General features: G+C 41.9%; 1 protein-coding gene across 8 annotated transcripts in view; it reads left to right on the top strand.

The window, feature by feature from the left end:
* The window catches only part of TRIM9 (tripartite motif containing 9), a 96,795-nt gene extending 81,784 nt beyond the window's left edge, over positions 1-15,011 (top strand). For 3 of the 8 annotated variants that reach the window (XM_045823582.1, XM_045823580.1, XM_045823579.1), the window contains 3 exons: positions 7,932-8,235; positions 10,564-10,726; positions 12,963-15,011. In XM_045823582.1, coding sequence (XP_045679538.1) covers positions 7,932-8,235; positions 10,564-10,726; positions 12,963-13,025 — 530 coding nt within the window. In that variant the 3' untranslated portion in view covers positions 13,026-15,011. Of the gene's footprint in view, positions 1-4,010; positions 4,200-6,621; positions 6,664-7,056; positions 7,081-7,931; positions 8,236-10,563; positions 10,727-12,962 lie in introns of all 8 variants that reach the window. The other 5 variants (XM_045823585.1, XM_045823584.1, XM_045823583.1 and 2 more) reach the window with 3 other exon arrangements.
* The last annotated feature ends 1,192 nt before the right edge of the window (positions 15,012-16,203 follow it).

The raw sequence follows: 16,203 nt of genomic DNA, 5'->3' as shown, positions 1-16,203 counted from the left end.
CTGGCTTGTCATTGAACTGAAGCTCACCTTCAATGCTGCCTATGCAGTCCTTAGCAACATGTCTTGCTTGATTTGCTGTGCACTGAAATGCAACCATCCTGCCAGACCAGTGCCCAAGGGCTGCTGAAATTATGAAGCTGTTCACCACCAGACAGGAAGATGACCAAGGTTCTGCCAGGGCACAAAAGAGGTTGGATTGGCACATGCTGCCAGAAGGAACCCCTGTCAGCTTGCCTTTCCCCTTGCAATTCCAAAAATAGCCCCTCAAATACCGTACTTTACATTTCCAAAATATTCTGTAACACCCATAGAAATCTTTAGTACTTTGTATATTTTGGAATCGGTCAAGAAATCCAACTCCCAGAAGAGTAAAAATCAGTCAATAATATAAAACACAGATTTTCTCTAAATTTCTGTTTTTCTGATTATCAGCTCACCTGTCAGTTCATGTTTCCTGGCTGCTCAGTTCTAATACAATGTCCGGCACGTGGTAGGTGTTCAATAAAAGTTAGCTAATGAATAAAAGAAGTATGCAGTTAGCCAAATAGTACACCTGGTCTTATTTTCACCTCAGACCCAAAAGTCAATAAATAATAAATGTGGTCCACCAGCCAGGCTTTGCTTTGATAATTCTTGATTGCTTCTTGCAAGCAGAGGCCTCAAATCCAGAATTCAGCAATCCCAGGTGAGAAGGGAAACCAATCCAGATGAGAGCAAGAGGAAAATGATGGTCAATGACAGAGTTGATGGAAAGTGTGTCTTGACCCATTCCCATTTTGAACACAGTCCCATCCCAGAGTTACAGAGTTACAGGGCAGCCACAGCAGTACTCCTGGCACACCATGTTCCACTGTTCTTTCCTGTGAAACTGACTCTACTTAGCAAAGCTCCAGCAGACAGGATCACTGCTTGAGATGAAGCATGACAAGAACGTAAAACCTTTTGAGGAGACACTTGACTTTCTCTAGTGCTCTATTTATTAAAAACTAATGATAATCATCCTGCATGTTAGCTATGAACTAAAACATGTTTTTGTTTCATGTATTCTGGGAAAAAAAGATAATCCCATTCCTATCTGTCTTGACTGATAGAATATTAATGGCTGAGACACACTCTCCAGGTCTCAGTATTTGTGCTTTGAAGGGTAGGGGAGGAGGTGCGATACACATACTTCCCACATTCCATGGTACAAAACAAAATGCTCATGTGCGTGGCTATGTGTAGGCTCAGTATGAGCTGTGAGATTTGGCTAAACTAGGGAGTGGCAATACTGTTCCCAATATTGTCTTATTGTCTTTGGTTCATGTCTTTGAACATGTCTAGAAGGGCATGATGAGATTAAAGATTTGAAATCCTTACCATAGAAGGAAGACTGGAAATAAATTTTATTTATCACCAAAAAGGGAAGATTTGAAGGAGATTGGTGACTACCCTCAAATACTTGAACACCTAGTGTGTGATCCCATATAGTAGTGCTACAAGTGACGAATGGAGCTCCCAATGAGGCATATCAAGACCGATATAAGCAATAACTGCACCCTGACAGGGGCTGTCCTGAGGTGATGAGTTTCTCAGCCCAGGGGACTTCAAGAAGAAGTTTGATGATTGCTCCTCAGATGTTACCAAGACGTGTCTTCCCTCTCAGACTCCTGCAGTCTGACGTGATATCAAATGGCATGGAGGGCTTACAGGCAACTGACCAAACATTTGCACTGTGTGCTCGTACAGACGGGCACTGCTTTTGTAGTCTGGCAGGTGAATGTGATCTCTCTTGTAATTCATTTGGGAAGTCTTCATGACAAGGTGGAAAATTCTATTATTAGGTGCTGCTTAGAGATAATGGGGTAAGAGCCCAGCTATAGGGTGTGGGAGGCTGTAAGTGGTAAAAACACAAAGACAGATATGGGTGTGCATATTAAATAATCTTACCTGAATAGAAGGCATACTTCAAGAGTGAGAGGAGTTCAGAAACACTGGGTCATCAATAAACAATGAATCCACATTGAAAAGATAGAAAAACAGTATTATTTTAGAGTCAAGTTATTAATCCTATGAGTGACCATCACTACACTTGGCCCCCGCCCCACAGAGTGGTGTCATCACCAGCTCTAAGTTTTTCTTCCTGGTGCCGAGAGTAGGAAAGGTAAGTACAATCCGTGACAGGCTCACATACACTCCCCAAGGTCTGGCTTCAGTGCATATCTCTTCACTGGTTTTCAGATGACTACTGGGCGTTTTGATATACTCTGAAATCAATTTTACTATATATGTCCTTTCTCTTAATTTTTAAAGCAACCTGTATTTTCAATATAATGAACTGATTGTTACCATCTGGTGAAAAATACATTTGCAAGCGAATTTTTGTTAATAAAAAATATTTTACTGACATAAATATCACAGTAAATGCTTTCCCTCCCTAAAAGAAGCCCACATCAGTTTGTGGTGCTGTGTTGTTGTTTTTCAAATGTGTCCATTAAACTAAGAGACTAATTTCCTCTTGAGATAATTATAACAGGAATTATTTCTGATTTACTACTACTGAACAAAGAAATGATCACATATGTCAAGTCATCCAAACCATATGAAGTTTAGGTAGAAGAAAATTGAAGTACATTATTACTGGGACCACAATGCTTTAACTCCATAAAAAGCAATTTCTTTCTCTGAGATCTGGTTTATACTTTTCTTGTTTAAAAAAAAAAATCCCCTCAAGGATAAGTCTAAAGCCTAAAAAGTTAACTTTAATATTCTAAGTTCAGCAATGAAAATAAGACTGACTCCTGGCAATATTAAATTAAAACCCACCAACACCCTTGTTCTGAGACCTTCAAGTAGGATCATGTTCCACTCACATACATGGCAGTTAGTTTTGCTTGAACATGCCCATGATAGTGTCTTCACAGGGCAAGGGGTGTGTTTAACAGGGAGAAACATGCTAACAGACTCAAAACAGAAAAATATTCTCAGGAACACCTCTGCCAACCAAAATAAAAATTTTTTTCCACAAGAAGCAAGTTCCTTGCTGGTTTTGGACCATTACCCTCACGTCATCTGTAGTTCCTGAGTTATGATGACCACACCAAGTTCTGAGAAGGCCCCAGTTGGTAAAACATCTGTCTCTGACCACACCGCCCTACCGCAAAGAACCAGTTATTGAATAACAAAAGAGAAGGGAGTGATTTTAGCAATTTAGAGAAACCACCTCACAAACTTCTAAAACCAGATCAAGTAACTGATAAGTCCTTTCTCTGGTAGAATAGTGGTCTTCACACCAGACCTGGTTATCTGAAAATGAAGACTTTTTTACCATCAATGTACCTCACAGCTGCCCACAGTCTGTTCACTGTGAGAGAAGCAGAGATGCAGCGTCCCCAGGGTCTGATCCTAGTTCAGAAACAAAGGCAAGGCTCCTTCCTCAATTACTTGTTCAGCCCCATTTTCCTCTCCTATCCAAAGAGCACATCTCAATTGTGCTGGTATAGAAAAGTCATCTCTTCCATTTCAAAATGGAAAAAATGTGTGTGTGTGTGTGTGTGTGTGTGTGTGTGTGTGTGTGTGTGTGAAGAAAGAAAGGAGAAACTATGAAACAGCAAAGAGTTGGTAAAAATCATCACCTTCTAAGTAGAAAACCTCTTCAAGGGTAGCAACTTCGAAAGTATCTGAAGGGGGTGAAGTATGATTAATCTCTTGGTCATCAGGAGGTAAAATGTACCTTTAAGTGTCTAAATTCAACTCTAAAAGTATTTCATTAAAAGGAAACTTTCCCTACCACAAAAAATTGAGGGAGAATGACAACGTCTGTGATGTTTGGGTGTCCTCAGTCTGATCTTGGGTTCTGACCTGCCCAGAACTCCCTCCCAGCCCAAGCCATTTCGGATTAGTAAATGCCTGTGGCAACTGCGGGCTGGATGGGGCTTTGTGCAGATGCATTGGGAAGGCAGGTCTTGGGGAACTGTGCAGGAGCAAGTGGCAGATTTCTGATCTCTAGTTTGCATTGATCTTACATTTAGACACAGATTCAGAAGAACAGACACTCCCTTTTCCAGTGCCTTCGGAAAGATTGCCGCTCCGTAGAATGAGTCCCTTCTCCTCCACCCTTAATCTACAGCCCAGCTTCCCCGGGAGATCCTACTTTGATTTCCGATCCTCACCCCACCAGCTGAGCTTGCATTCCTCCTTACAGTCTCTCAATGCACCGGGTGAGCTGAGCTCGTCTGATCTTTCCTCTTGGTCTCTGTGCCTTGAAGGCATCTCTGAAATACCTGTTTTGTTTTTGCCATTCATGTGCGTGGAGATGGCCAATGAGCTAGTCTCTCTGTTTGTGGCCTGCTTCGATATGAGGGGCATTTGGGTGATGGAGCTTTGTGGTGTTCTTGTTTGTGTGCTGTGAGGACTGACCATCGAGTTGTGGTCAATGTACAATGGCATTGGAAAGCGATGAGTGAAGTTGTTCTTTTTGCACAAGCTGGTACCGCCATGGATAGCCTGCTCTGTCATCACATGCAGTGGCACAGCACGGCTCAGGCGCTGGCTGAGTGGAAGCCTTAATTTGGAGGTTTGCAACCCTGCTGTATCCAGGAAACCAGCTGTGTCTGGGGGACTGGATCAGTGCATCCAGCCTGGAGTGGTCTGATTAAACATAGACTCAAGAGATCTTTATTGAAAAAATAAAAGTCAAAACATGCCAATAGCAGAATGTATCATACAAAGCAGGCAAACTAGAGGGCAGAAAGTGAAAAAACAAATTCTGCAAAAGACTGTGCTCACTGGTAGGACAGTTGGGCTCAAGGCTGGGGTTTTTTTTCCCAAGCAAAAGGGAGGCACCACCGCTAGCTAAATTAAAAACCCTTAACTAGCTTAAGGCCCAAAGATCTGAGTTTCCACAGCCAAGCGGCTTGTGACAGGGCTCTAAGCCAATTGCAGGGAAGCTAGACTTGGGTTGCCATGCAGTGAGCTGTCTAGCGAATAGATCCTGCAGTGCCTACCATGCAGACCTACTTGATCTCTTCAGGACTATATTGTAATCATGGGTACACGTGATGCACGTTTCACATTTCCAAGGGTTTCATTTGTTTTGTATTTTTTATTCCTTTTGCTCATCCCACATCCTGGAATGAAGAAGACCACAGCATGACAGTGCAAAAAGGATGCAGGGACTTCAAGCTCTCTTTAAAATGACATTTTTCTTTGTGCTTTTATGTTTCTTATTGTTTTTCTGTGCACTACTGGCTTTCAGACATGCTTTGTTATGGAATTCTTTTCCCTTGTGTCTAATGTACTGAAATATTGTAAGAGTCTTTGTAATGTATACTGTCTCAAGAATAAAATGAAATGTGGGTTTGGGGATATTTGATGGCAGTGTTTGACAGCACTGTTCTAGCTGTATCATTGAATCCTGAATGTATGATGGTGTGTTTAAAGTAGTGTAAAAAGATTTCAGAAAACATGTTTTGAAAAAGACATGCAGAAGGCATGATTCATTTAAACATTTTAAAAGCCCTATTGAGATTCTACAAATTTACTACCAAAGCTGGATATGAGATTCAGTTTTAGAACTCCATGTGTTCTCAGGAGAAAATGATTCTTCCGTGTGGAATTTGTTCCACAGTAAAATAAAGTAACCAAAAGTAAGGCCAGAATCTTTAAAGTGTGCTTTTAACTCAAACATTAGTCCTTTCTAAGTTGCTTTCTTAATTCTTCTGAAATTTCTTTAATTCAGTGTATTATCCTTCAATTGTTTTAGAAATTAGCATATTAGGGTCTTAGGGAGTTGAAAAAAAATTAAATGATCCTTTCTAAGAGCTACCCTAGTGCTCATCAAAAGCACATTCTCTGGAGCGGTCCCTGACACCAATTGAAACCGTAGTTCTCACATCTTTGAACATTTTAAGACAAGGCTGCTTCCTCCACCCGCAATGCACCTGCTCATGGGGCAAGTAAAGTACCCAAAATTTAAGGAAAGGGAGTGGTTGGAAAAGTTCCACAGGTGATTCTAATATCTCTCTGAGATTACTCACACCCCCACTGTGCCCCACCCCTCCTCTCCCTTAGATGAGAAGGATTGATGTAGTGAAACAATCTAAGAAGGAGATGGGGTAATTTTTTATTATATTTAATTCATGTCATTATTAATAATAATTAGATGTATTTATTACCATATAGATTACATTTCACATTTAGTTATGTATATATAAAATTTACCTTGGGCCCAAGTCACAACAGAGGCCTAACCTGAGTCAGAAGTGCATGGAACAGCAACGTAGAGTGGAGTTTTATCAAGATCTAGTGTTTCTTCCAATTCCAATTGGATGAATTTCTCTCATTTCTAAACAGTAAGCCTTCTTAATGTGGAAACCTTAGTGGAAAAGGTAGATTTGAGGAGATGATGAAAATTTAAGCTGCACAATTTAGAATCAACTAGAAGAGGATTTATTAAATGGAAAAAATATGTACTTTTTATTTCAAATAAGCAGAGAAGAAAATTTTAATCAACAAAGTAAACTAACATAAAAAGGGCTTTGGTTTTTCATGAATCAGGCCTCTGGTGACTCTGTTTATGCAAACAGTGTTTATCCACCTGATCATTGTTTCATAGCTTTGATGTGTAGTATCTCTTTATAGGATGCAATTTTGAGCCTCAGTCTGCACCTTACACGCAATTAGGCAAGTATACCTACTGTAATTGTTATCTTTTACTTATGTGATCGGTATGCTCAATTTCCTTCACAAAATAAATGGCAGTAGCTTATTTTATGTCAATAAAATTGTCTAATTGTCATTCAAATCCAATTATAACATCTTCTCAAATACTTAGAAAAATGGAAAAGATACCAGTATTTTAATTGTATACCTCAAAGAAGATGACTTGTTAACTGGTTTTCTTATGAGCTCTGAGTGTGGGTAAAGGGACAGTCAGACCAACTGCTGCAGCGTTTGCAGTGTTTTAAATGGAGCCCTTTTTTGGTACTAGCCTATTAAAAGAGCCGTATTTTCTTATCAATGTCAATTTTGCTTCCTATTTCTCTCTCCCATGCCTTTCACTTGGAATGACAACAGTTGACATTAAAAAGCTGTTGGCAGGTATGAAATAACCTTATTCTGTTACAAATAGAAAGACTGAAGTGCATGTGAGGTGACTCACAGGTTCCGTAAATCAGCAGTGACATCTCTCCAGAGTGTTATTGGTAGGCGGCGTTTAGAGCTCGGGGCAGAACAATGTATACAAAGACATCGTTCTGTCTGCCCCTAATGTCCAAAATACCTACTGCTCCAGCAAAATGTTTTACATGTTAGTGTTAGGAGTAACATGCAAACTGCATTTCTATGTTATGAAGGAAGCAACCTACCTTTATGTCCAAAGTCGCAATCACTCATGAAAATACATTTATATTGCAGATAGATTCGCAGCTTTTTTGACCTTTCACTAGCACTGAGGACATTTTCAAAACAACTAGATTTTAGCGCTTCTGCGGAAGGAATATTTCCTGGTTTCACAGTGTGTTTTATCCCTCCTTCATCTAGGACTCTAGATCCTAGCCTCCCCGCCTCAGGGTTACACAGGCACCTTAGCGCGTCCCTCTCCCTTTATGTCTCCGGTGTACTGTTCTGCCAGTCACCGGGTGAAGGGACTTGCACCTTCCAAACTTGATGCCACTTCACTCCCGGATCACCCAGTTGGGAGTGCAGTCTGAGCCAGGTAACCCCTGCTGAATCGGTCGTGTGTCCTCCGCCTGCTTCTGGGTGCAGAGAGTACCAGCTCCCAGGATGTGGCCCTGTCTGCTCACTCACGGCCCCTTCTGGCCCTGGACGCCTCCCTCTTGCATGGCAGCATGAAAATGGGACACAGCACTCCTCAGCCGCCCAGGAGTCTGTTATGGTGTTGGGTTCTTTGGGTCCGTCTTAGTAACCCCACTGCCTTCTGTTGTTCCCAGTGGCCTGGTTTGCCTTTGACCCTGGCTCGGCACACTCTGACATCATCTTCTCCAATGACAACCTGACTGTGACCTGCAGTAGCTACGATGACCGAGTGGTGCTGGGGAAGACCGGCTTCTCCAAGGGTGTCCACTACTGGGAGTTAACTGTGGATCGCTACGATAACCACCCCGACCCTGCCTTTGGTGTGGCTCGCATCGACGTGATGAAGGATGTGATGTTAGGAAAGGACGACAAAGCTTGGGCAATGTATGTGGACAATAACCGGAGCTGGTTCATGCACAACAACTCGCACACCAACAGGTACCCTGCAGCCCCCAAACCAAGCCTTCTTCACGTTGGCTTCTGGTAAAGAATGAGAGCCCAACCAAGTTCAAAGGCCCATCAAATAGACAACATTAGGGAAGCTGAGCAGGCGGTCTTCATTAAGTGGCACAGGAGTTCTACTGGTGTTAACTGAGTCCATCCTAATGGGGGTTTTATTTTTGTTTATTTGTTCTTTGCATAATAGCAGAGACATGAGCTCTTTCCTAGGCACTTCACTGTAACCGTCCACCCCTGGCTGGAAACTCATAATCCACATGCTTATCCATTACAGGAAAACATTTCAGGATTCTAAAATGTAGCCTTATAACATACAGAAAAGCAGTTTTGGACAATCTAATTTAGTTTTACTAAACCTCGATTTTTAAATCCACCAAATTAGGATAATAATATTTTTCCATGCAGGAGTGTTCCCAATTAAATGGAATGTGCAAAAATGCCTCACATCAGAGGCACCTGGAAACAGAAGCCATTGTTCTTCTTCTTATGATTATTTTCAATACCACTGCTCAGAATAGAAGCCATTTAATAAACTAAATCTTATGGATGCCAATTTGGATAGCTTTGTACTTGAAGAACTCTCATAATTATGCAGACTCAGAGCACCTGGTTTGCTGGAGAAAAAGAACATAGTGATCTCCTTAGGTTTCCCTCTACCACCAAAATGTTACCAGTTATAAATTAACCCATGCTATAATAGTTTCTCAAGACTTCCTTTTTCATTTGGTTTGTGTTTTCTTCCTCAAATGTATCTTTCACAAATTTCCTAGCTAGATAAGGGTCTTTCATGGACCCTGGTCCTCCTTATTCTCAATGATTTCCTCAGGATACCTTCTTCTTAGTGTCTCTGAAAAAAAAACCCATCAGATCAAAAGGAAAGTGGGGAAGACCGTGGTAGGATAATGGGCTCCATTGTTTCAACCTTTTCTATATGCTCACTGCTGCCCCTTCTCTAGCCTGCAGGCCTCCTAGGGCCTCTGCTTCCTGTTCCCGTGGATGTTTTCCATACACCTCCATGCTGGTGTGTGTTACTCACTGTCACTCTAAGTGAGCACACACACCATCTCAACCTGACATCAGACTTTACTAGATGGAGCAGTTATCTTCACTGATCTACATTTTTGGAACCCTCTGTAACTGGATATCTGACTCCATCACCCATGGATCATGCTTACTTTTCCCCTTTAGCTTCTTTATTTTGGAGTGTGGAGTGAACAATGACACAAATGCCACACAATGCAGAGAAACACATCCTTAAAGATGAACACATCTGCTTGCATGCAAACTATATGTCATTTGTGTTGTCGGTGTGAATTAACAAGACACAATTTTCACATATAAACCTGTCTTTGAACAACTATGTATAGGCTGTATTTTGCATGCCTGAGGAAAAGAACGGCATTCTTAAATGTCTGTGCTCTGCTGAGATGAGGATGAAATTCAATATTGCTAGATCTCAAAGAGGGGGAAATGACAAATCTGTTCATCGATCCTCAATTGCTTTTGTGAAACCATCAACTGAAACATAAAACACAATTCAGTGCAAAATGACTTTTGAATACAGATTCTTTAAAATCAGCGCATCTCCTGCAGTATAATTATGTTATACGGGAGAATCCCCTTCTTTGATGTCATTTTACAGAGCCTTCAACTTCTCAATTCAAACTCAACATGTCAAAAATCACCATCTTTCTGGAATGAGTGTTTCTCTTTAATGGGTAGCCTAAGGCCCCGAATCCAACCTGTCATGCATATGTTTAAGTTTGGCTTAAATTTTCTTTATTTTGGTTTTTAAATTAAATCACTTTCGATTAAGTGATTTTTAATGCATACCCCTTGTGCAAAGTGTTGCAACATAGCAATGGGCAGAACTCTGACAGCCCAAAGGCTACTTTCTTTCCTGATCTTTCTGAGCTGTGTCTCAGTAGGGGTGACCCTGTATGAATGAGTTCACTCTCAGCAACAGCAGAGCAGCGTGGTTAAACCTATACATTCTCAACGTGGGGCATGCCTCCCCCAAGGTAGTGACAATTGGTTTGGAGGGAGTAAGCAAAAATGTTCTATTCTTTTTACATATACAGTACAGATATGCATATGGCACATAAACAGGTACACAGTATATCTGTGTGTTAAAATGTCAGGTGAGGAGGAGCGTTTAGGGAGGAGGGGACTGTTTTAAAAGGCTCTTGGGATAGAGGAAATGCTAGTTTCAAACAAGTTGAGAAACACTGGTTTAACCATGCAAATGGGGAGCTTCTAAAATAATGACAAATGAGTGAAACCAAATTGTTTTTTTTTTTCCCACAGAACTGAGGGAGGGATCACAAAAGGGGCCACAATCGGGGTCCTCCTCGACTTAAATAGAAAAACCTTGACATTTTTTATCAACGACGAACAGCAAGGGCCCATAGCATTTGAGAATGTGGAGGGCATGTTCTTCCCGGCAGTCAGCCTGAACAGGAACGTGCAGGTAAGCACTGCGCCCCCAAGTGTAGGCGTGGCTTCAGAGGCTGCCTGTGGATGGGCAAATCCATCACTGAGAGAGGGAAGCTCACTGTTCAAGGTCCAGACCAAGACAGGCAGGAGAGGAGGAGGGGAAAGGATCAACATTGACAACCAACATGTTTCCGAACCAGCCTAAGCCCCTCGGTTGTACTTGGACACAGCCTAGTTAACAGCCAGTGGGAAATTGGAATTCTGTTCATGGTTTCCTAATGATTGTCCCCCTAAGCCCTGGTTTCATCTCTAGTAGATACGAAACTCTTGAACTAGCCCGCACAAGAACAAGGGACTTGCGCCATTCCTTGAGTGCCTAAGAAGGGAAGGTGTAAGACGGAAATTAGCGCCATTATCAGAAATTTCAAGCATCTTCTCTGCACTCTTATTCAATTCTGTGGGTACAGAAAACAGTCCCTGTCCAATAGTTAGCTGCTTCTGATTTATTGTGAATCGAAAAACAGCAGGTTCATCTCATTCATTCATTTAACAAATATCTATTTATCGCCCTTATTATGTAAGGCACTCTTATAAGTATTGTTTATCAGCAAAAACAAAACATAAAAATCTTGCCCCGCTAGAGCCCTGACTCTGTAGTTGTAGGAATCAGACAACAAACGGGCACAAATGCCACGCTAATTATATAGTGTGTTAGAAGGCAATAAATAAGTGAAAGGGAGGAAACCTTTCCTTGTGAGAGGCAACCCTTACCGAGAGTAGGGTAAGGGGGTTGAGAGTGCTGCGGGGGGGGGGGGGGGGGGGGGGGAAGGGTGTTGCTGTCTTAAACAGGGTGGTCAGTGTGGCTAGGCCTTATTGCAGTCACAGAGGAGCTACACTTCAAAGGGTGAGGGAGCGAGCTATGTGCAGCTTTCCAAGCAGAGGGAACAGCCAGAGCAAAGCTTCTCAGGCATCAGGGGCCTCACACAGGCAAGGAAGGGCCAAGATGCCATAGAAAGAAGTAAACGGGGGTGGGAGGTCAGTGGGAGAGACGACCAGAGCCCTGCAGGGAGGTCTGTGTCCTGCCAGCCCCTGTTGAAACTTGGGCTTTCGTTTCTTTCTTGAGCTGCAGCCCTCCTTGTCAGCTGTGAATCTCACTCAGCAAATGGCTACCTTAAGATACTTAAGGCTTGAGAATGAAAACACTGCAGGTGATTTTTGCTCTATTCAGAACCACAGTCCAGGGAGCTATTTTTAAAATCCATTGTTCTTTTCAATACATATAGTAAAAGTGAGAGCAACCCAGATGCCTCTGCCCTCCTCTCTTTGGCAACTACTTGGGGTTTTCAGGGAGGCTGAAATCTTATCTATCAAGTTCAGCCTCTACAATGGAAGAAAGAAAACCATAAAATACCATAGAAGTGAACCTTAGAAAAACCACATTCAAGTTTTCCACATTTTTAGCTGCTCCGAGTATCTTTTTTTAAGATTTTATTTATTTATTTTTAGACAGAGGAGAAGGGAAAGCGAAAGAGAGGGAGAGAAACATCAATGTGTGGTTGCCTCTCACAAGCCCCCTACTGGGGAGCTGGCCCACAACCCAGGCATGTGCCCTGACTGGGAATCAAACCCACGACCTTTTGGTTCACAGGCAACCACTCAATCCACTGAGCTGCACCAGCCAGTGTATAGACAAAGACTCTTGGGCTGGGGGAGATGGGGACAAAAACAGGAGAGATAACAGTACTACGTGAAATGGTTCTTGTCCATTGAGGTATGAGGTTGGACAGAATTCAGTGAAATAGTGTAAGTGCCCATGTTTCTTCATGCCTGGCAATCAGTATGCAATCCCCAAATAAAAGCTTTATCTTAACTGGAATAACTAGTGGACAAGTGATAAAGGAAGTGTTGTCTGCTCCTCTGTTCTCTAACCGTGGGTCTGGCAGAGATCACCACGATCTGGCCAACAGGCTTTGCTACTTACAGATCGATGCCTGGGTCTTCAGTCATAAGGAACACAAGGTCCACAGAATCTTAAAATGAGAACCATATCATCAGTATCTCCAGGGTTTGAGAGCCCACCATGATGGCCAGGTTCTGAGCACGGGCAGAATTCTACTAGAATTCTCTTTAACGGGTTCTGGAATAGATGTTAAAGAAAAGTGAGCAACTCCCTTTTGAAGTAGGAACACACCCACTGTGCCCAGGGGAGGAGGATGCAAGGTGGGGGGTGAGCCTGCGGTGCCTCCAGGACTCACAGTCTCTTCCCCCAGGTCACGCTTCACACCGGGCTTCCAGTCCCTGACTTCTACTCCAGCAGAGCATCCATAGCCTAAGGGTGTGCTGCGGAGGCACCAGCTGCCTGTTCTTACCTCCGCCTGAGAAGCAACAGCAAGAGGCTCGGCCAGAGCTTGGTGGGATGCCAGAGAGCTAGAAGGAGGGGGAGAAGAAGAAAAAAGCTGGTCCTCTACGGTCTTCACACCCTGCAGCTCTGCCCCTTTCCCTTCCAACCTCTCCATTGCTGTAATGCCTGCATACGCTTCCATCTTCTGCAGCTCCAACCAACAAAGGACCTAGCCAGCCCACCGTGTCACTTGTTTCCACTCTCAGATTTTGCCTTTATTTAACATGATTTTTATGTCAGTGAGTAATACTTCGTTTCCTTTCTGATCATGTTATTAGTGACAAATGGAACTGGCACTGCCAAGAAAAAAATTCTCCTGACAATTTTTTTCTTAAGCTTTGTGTCAGAGGTTGTAGGGAGAGAGGTAAGGAAGAATGAGGTAAATTTGGAGCCTGCAGTTTACCTCCTAGAATGCTCTCACCATGTTACCTCTCATGCAGGGTTAGCTCTGCATAGTGGGTCTCTGGGAGGCAGACACAGTGAGCGTAGCATTAAAAAGTGTTACCATCCATTGAAGCACAAAAATACAGCTAAACGTAGCTGCCCAAAGTTCACAGTGGGCAGGTCATTAGGATAGCTGGGTCATTAGGACAGGCCAGAAACCCTGGTCATTGAGTGAAATTGGAAAGTCTCTAGACATAAACAGACAAGGGGACTTACTAATTTGGTTCATGTATTTAAGAAAAGTTTTTAATTGAGAGCCTGCTGTAGACCAGCCACTCCTCTGGACACTGGTGCAGTCTCTGTCCTCCTGGAGCTTATATTCTCCTAGGAGAACAAACCCAAAATAAAAGAGTAACAAATTGTTATGAACTAGAAAGGAAATAAACGAGTGAGAGAGAGAAGTTCATTGGCAAGATCTTTTAAATCCCCTAGAATGATGCTAAAAAATCCACCTATTCTGGCCATAACACCAGAAACATAGCAACTCCATGTCTTTTCAGCTGTGCTATTTTAATTATGGTACCTGCTGGCATTCATCACAGAGCTCTTCATTAGTAGAAATGATGTCAGCATTCTTATTGGTTACCGCTGACACAATACTAAGCCTTAAAAATGAATGTGGAAAAACAACGGTGGCCAGAGGAAGGCGGACCCATCCTTAGTAATGGGAGATCTTAGGTTGCAGTCCACAGCATTCACATTCTCAGGATAAACACACTTGTCTCCACGTATACTCTCTGTGCCTGCTACAGATGGAAAATCCATCCACTCTGCTGCCATTTACAGCCCAGCTTTCTGGTGTAGTTCAAATAATGTTTGGGAGAAAATGATATTATAGGTCATTGCTATGAATGGTAGCAAACAATAATGCTTACTACTTCTATATAGTGATAGACTTACGTGGAAGTTACCCTTCAGACTCTTTAGTTTGACATGACATTTTAGAAAATGTAGGACCTGGAAAGAGGTTCTAAATTGTGGTCTAAATATTTGCCAATAAGCCAAGTAATTCTCCATGGCAGGGAGGCATGAAACAAGAATAACAAACAGAAGAAGTAGGATGCAAAAACTAACAAATTAAAGTTTGGCAAAAAGTAACATGTAAATAGCTAATGATTTACTTTTGTGTTTCCTTGATTTAGATTACTCCTATCCGTTCCCATTTTCCCAGTTATGTGTACCTAATTTATTGAATGGGTGCTATCCCGTTTACGTCTGTCCTGGTTTTTCTCGGCTACAGAAAAACTCTGTTGCAGGGCAACACTAGTTTGATATTTGATTTACTCCAACGAGACTCGATGGCTGGGCCGCTGTAGACTCATAGTTACTCCTGTTCTTTATGAGATTCATCTTGCTAATTAGATTTCCAGTGACTTGTAACATGTAGTTTACACAGAATCGCCATTATAGATGCATACAGCTGCTGTACTAGAAAAAAAATGGATCTTTCTGGTGTGCCAATAAAGGATTTTTATGAGAGAACATCATACGTCTCTTTAAAATATCTTGTTTTCCTGCCTATTTGGGAATGACAGGTCGCCTTTGTCAAAGTGACATCCCTTCAGTGAAGTGTAAATGGAAGGCCCCCCCGCCGAGCTCGTGAATTAAGTGCGTGTTATTCACCCCTTGCCCTGGAAGTACATAACTCCTCGGTCTTAACTTAGTATGAAACATAGTTGAGAGGCAGGTGGGGTCTGCCTACAACCACTGGGGACTAACTTTAACAAACCTGCTCCTAAAGAAGCCACAAACTTGTACTACAAAATAGAACTTTCAAACCTCATTCCTTGAACATTTCTTTGAATGTTTGTATGGCTAAATAATATGATTATGGTTTGTAAATTCAGATGACTGAACAATATGATTGCTTTTAAACAATCACAACGTTATTGATCTTCTTTACATTGTTAATACCCTCTTAAAATAAGCTGCCTTCGTTTATTATTAAAAGAAAAACATCACCTATGTGCTCCCATGTATAATGCACACCCATGTTTTTGGCCCAAACTTTCAGGAAAAAATTTCTTTCATTTTAATTTTTTAATTCAATTTATTTATTTATTTATTTATATTGAGATACTTGCTTTTTGTATTGTAAAGGAATTTTGAACATATTATGGTACAAGAAATTTTATGTAATGAATAATTATAAAACGCAAGAACAGATACAAGATATTTCAGGTACTACCAGTGTATAATGTGCATCCTCATTTTTCTCTAAAAAAAGTGGGCAAACGCTGCGCATTATACACGGCAAAATGCGGTGTGTGGTCTAGGTTATTACCGTACCTCAGAGTGGAGCACTAGACCGCTGGAAGAAGCTGCTGCCCTACCTCCACCCAGGTTTCTGCTCACTCCTCTCTCCCCATCACCCCCCCGCACACCCTAGTGCTTTTTTCTTCTTCCTCTGTTGGTCTCATCTCTCCTCTTTTTTCTCTCTTCTGTTCACTTCCAAATGGAACACTTTGGCTGTTTTTTACTATTCTCATGGCCCTAAGGATAACAGAACTTCTGACTCCTGGTATTTTCTCAAAGGAGTGATTAAGTGATTTATGAGAAATCATCCTATTTTCTGGAAATGAGATCATTTTTCTCTGCCTTTAATGTGTGCATTAATCTTTTTTTGCCCATCTATTCAACATACTGATAAGAAAGCAGGGCTTGCT

Source organism: Phyllostomus hastatus, unplaced genomic scaffold, assembly GCF_019186645.2.
Source record: "Phyllostomus hastatus isolate PE091 unplaced genomic scaffold, TTU_PhHast_1.1 phas_scaffold_501, whole genome shotgun sequence".
Classification (NCBI taxonomy): Eukaryota; Metazoa; Chordata; class Mammalia; order Chiroptera; family Phyllostomidae; genus Phyllostomus; species Phyllostomus hastatus.
This window is presented reverse-complemented; position numbering and strand designations above follow the sequence as displayed.